Source organism: Thermobia domestica, chromosome 10 (genome assembly GCF_964235325.1).
Source record: "Thermobia domestica chromosome 10, izTheDome1.hap1.1, whole genome shotgun sequence".
Lineage (NCBI taxonomy): Eukaryota > Metazoa > Arthropoda > Insecta > Zygentoma > Lepismatidae > Thermobia > Thermobia domestica.
Genome location: NC_137463.1, coordinates 209,379,480 through 209,383,219, shown reverse-complemented (window position 1 = coordinate 209,383,219; position 3,740 = coordinate 209,379,480). Strand labels below are relative to the sequence as shown.

The 3,740-nt window shown below is 34.7% G+C and overlaps 1 protein-coding gene across 1 annotated transcript; it reads left to right on the top strand.

The window, feature by feature from the left end:
- Positions 1-362: 362 nt before the first annotated feature.
- Positions 363-827, top strand: LOC145661754 (histone-lysine N-methyltransferase SETMAR-like). The gene has a single exon (XM_081727090.1). It carries the CDS (start codon positions 363-365, stop codon positions 825-827), a length of 465 nt encoding a protein of 154 aa, XP_081583216.1.
- Positions 828-3,740: the final 2,913 nt, after the last annotated feature.

Below are 3,740 nucleotides of genomic sequence, written 5' to 3'. Positions count from 1 at the left end.
GGCCAGGTCTTCTGAGGAAGATGTCAGGGAACACCTAATCAATATAGTTAATTGTACACTAAATATCATGTATTCTTTTTCTTGGTTTAAAAAAAAAAAAAAAAAAAAAAGAAAGAAAGAAAGAAAGAAAGAAAAAAGCGAGGCCTTTTATGCACAAAATGGTGTGTTAGGGTCACACATCACAGGGTATATGAGTTATAGCGGGTCAGGCCTACCGTTATTTGACAGATGACAGTTGAAGCTAGTAGATGCACAGTGTTGGAATTCTTTATAATCAAGCGTAATGTATTGCACCGTAAAGAAAAGTGAACTTTCCGCAAAACTGCGCTAAATTTTAAAATTTTATTTCAATAAAGGTGCAAATGCTGAGTAGGTCCGTGAAGAAATTTCGAATCGGAAATAGACTCGGATCTTTACTATCGACAATTAGTGTGAGTGTTGTTTATGTACAAGATACGTTATCAAACGCAACAGCAAAAAGGTGGTTCCGTCACTTTCATTCTGAACATTTTGATGTTCCAGATGCTCCTCGTAGTGGACGACCAATTATAGGAAAAGTTTATGATATTCTGGTAAAAGTCGAGAAAGACAGGCATGTAAGCAATTATGACACCGCCCATGACTTGAATATCCATCATCAAAGAGTGTTAAACCATTTGGAGAAAACTAAGTACAATAAGAAGCTCGACGTTTGGTGTCACATGATGATTCAAAAACGTTTACTCGAGCAACTTTCAAAGAAGTTGATTACGAGTGATGAAAATTGGATAACCCACGATAATACTGTGCGAATAAGATCGTGGTGGAAGCGAGGAGAAACTCCATAGTCTGTGGCAAAGCCCACGTTGATGTCCATGAAGGTTATGCCAGCGTTTGGTGGGATCGGAAGAACATCGTGCTGCTACCAGGCAGAACGATAGACTCGGGCCTTTACTATCGACAATTAAGGCGAGTGCAGCTAGCACTTCAAAAGAAACAGGTGGAACTGGTCAATAGGAAGAGACGCCAGCCCGCATACATCTTTGACGACCCATCAGAAATTAAGTATATGGCTGGAAGGTTTTAAGGCATCCATCGGATAGTCAAAATCCTACATTGTCATACTATTAGTTGTTTCGGCCTCTGCAAAACTCCTTGAAGAGTATTAAGTTAGTTGCATGACAGGATTTTGGTAAACATTTGTCACAATTTTTTGACCAGAAACTACCTAAGTTTTATAGCGACATGACTTTGGTATTGCTGCAAAAATGACAGTTCATCGAACAAAACGGTGTATATTTGGTTTCATAAAGACAGTTTCAAATCACAAGGAATATATTCTCAATTTTGAACTCCAAAGGCTATATACCTTTTAGACGTAGCGAATGAAAGAGTACATGTAGAAAAGTTTTGATGAAACTAAAGGTAAAAGATTCAAAATGACATCTTGATCTTGAAAATTAATTACAATTGATAAGAAAAGTGGTACTTTCCCGATTTTTTTCTTCCTTCAGAACAGCAGTTACCACGAGTATACTAAGAGTGAACTACCAAGAGTACATAAATGAAAATTCAACACAAAAGTATTATTTTGTTAATAACCTGTAGTAAATTTTAAAAATACAGATATGTTGCGGTGTAATTACTTCAGTTTGTTTCACACTTTAACTAACCAAAACCTGATAAACTGCCATCTTATACTAGTATCTGGCTTGGAAGAAACTGAACACGTAGTTGCTGAAAATTGAGCTTACTGTTTGACAAAACAGCATATTTAGTATTTAACTTTATACACATATATGATTAAAATTATAGTTGCAACATTTACAAGATGTTTATGAATTGTCATATTTTATTATACCTTTAATGATAAAAAAAGTTCAATATACATACACAAGGACAAAACTTTACAACTGATTTCATTTTAGGGGAATGATGGATATTTACAACATTACCGAAAAATTTAGTGTTATGTTTCGTCACTTTAACTAGGTTACTTTAACAAGAAAATACTTCCAAGAAATACAGTTTCCATCACTATACTTCTTATTTAAGTTCTATGAACAAATATAATTTCGTTTGCACAACTTTCACTTTTATCCAAACTCCTTACATTTCAGCATCCATTAGCTTAACCTGGAATAAAATAGAAAAAAGTGTGATATGTAGAGCGAAATTCCTGACAGAAAAACACACATTTAAAAGAGAAATAAAAAACCATGCACTATATATACATACGAGGTATTCAGTTATGTTATAATTTTCTTGAGAATTGAGCTTAAGAAAAACCCTGTAATTACGTATTTTTTACCTCTATTTGTTTCATGAAATGTGCTCCGTAAGCTAGAATATCCAAATACCAATATTAAAGCTTTAAACTAACACCGTTTATTTAATTTATATTACCCACTCTGCAAGCTAGTGTGACATTAAATTTAGAATTTTGCCCAAGTCCCTCAAGACAGGAATTTAACCTTGTTATCTGCTAAACGAGCCTTAGGTTTGGAATTAATGCTGAGGCAGACTTGCGTCACAAGATGAACTTTTAGAATGTTTCAAATTTTACACGTGAAACTCGGAATCATACTGATATTCAGTAATACAAAAATGAATGAATGCTTTAAAGAACAAATCAATTCGTCCAGAGTCTAGACAAATACATGTGTTTCCCAATCCCGACATATATACACACACTTCGCGTAAAAATTATTTAGAGTCTGAAGGGAGAACTGAAATTAACCTTTATTTAAAGAAAGAAAATAAGAAAGCTGCCACTATTATATTTATGCCTGCGCACTTTTTTAATCACCTAAGAATTACGATGAATAACACAAACAAGACGAGACATTTTTCCTTACATCAGTGTTTATAAGAAACTGTCATAAAAGTTGAGGGAAAATTAAACATTAAAATATAATTGATTGTATTTATGTAATTTATCGAACTTATTATAAATGGGTTCTTATTAGTTTCTTTTAATTTTATTTGAATCAATTCGAACTCTTCAACTGGAATATTACTCATTGGTAACTATGTTGAGCTAGCAAGCATAAACTGTTTTCCGTCCTTAGTGGTTGACTAATGAGTACGACAGGAAGTCAACTTTCGTTCTAATCGTCTGTAGGTTAGCTGTGCGTGTTTCCACGCACAGAAGCTGATAGATGGTCATTGTCTTCGCTTGTGGCAGGTTTCAGCATTATCATTTTGATTCATTTTGTACTGTTGCGAAGTAAACATGGCTGCACCACTGTCCGTGGTCTGGAGGTGAACCAGGAACTGAAATCCACAGATTTTCAGCACAATACAGATCCAATATTTTGTCATGGCGAAGAGGATTGAAAAGTTCAAAAGCGGTTGGAAAGCGCGTAGGACGAGGAAAGAACTGTGCTGAAAGTTTTTTGAGGACTTCGGCCTCTGGTACACCTCCAGATCACAAAAAATGGATCATGGAAACCAGGGTGCGAATTGGCGGGGGGATGCCAGGGATTTCCCCCCCTGACAAAAATCTTTCCCACCCTGGAGAAGAAAAATTTTATCCCTGGCAGGGATAACTTTTTCCCCCTCTGGAGTATTTTTAAGTGGACATAAAGATAAGTAGGTCTACTTTGCGTAGCTAACCTAAATATTACTTGAGTGAAAATTTATGAAAGATCTCACATCTCAACTGTTTTGTACTTGTTAGTGTATATATATATATATATATATATATATATATATATATATATATATATATATATATATATATATATATATATGGGGGG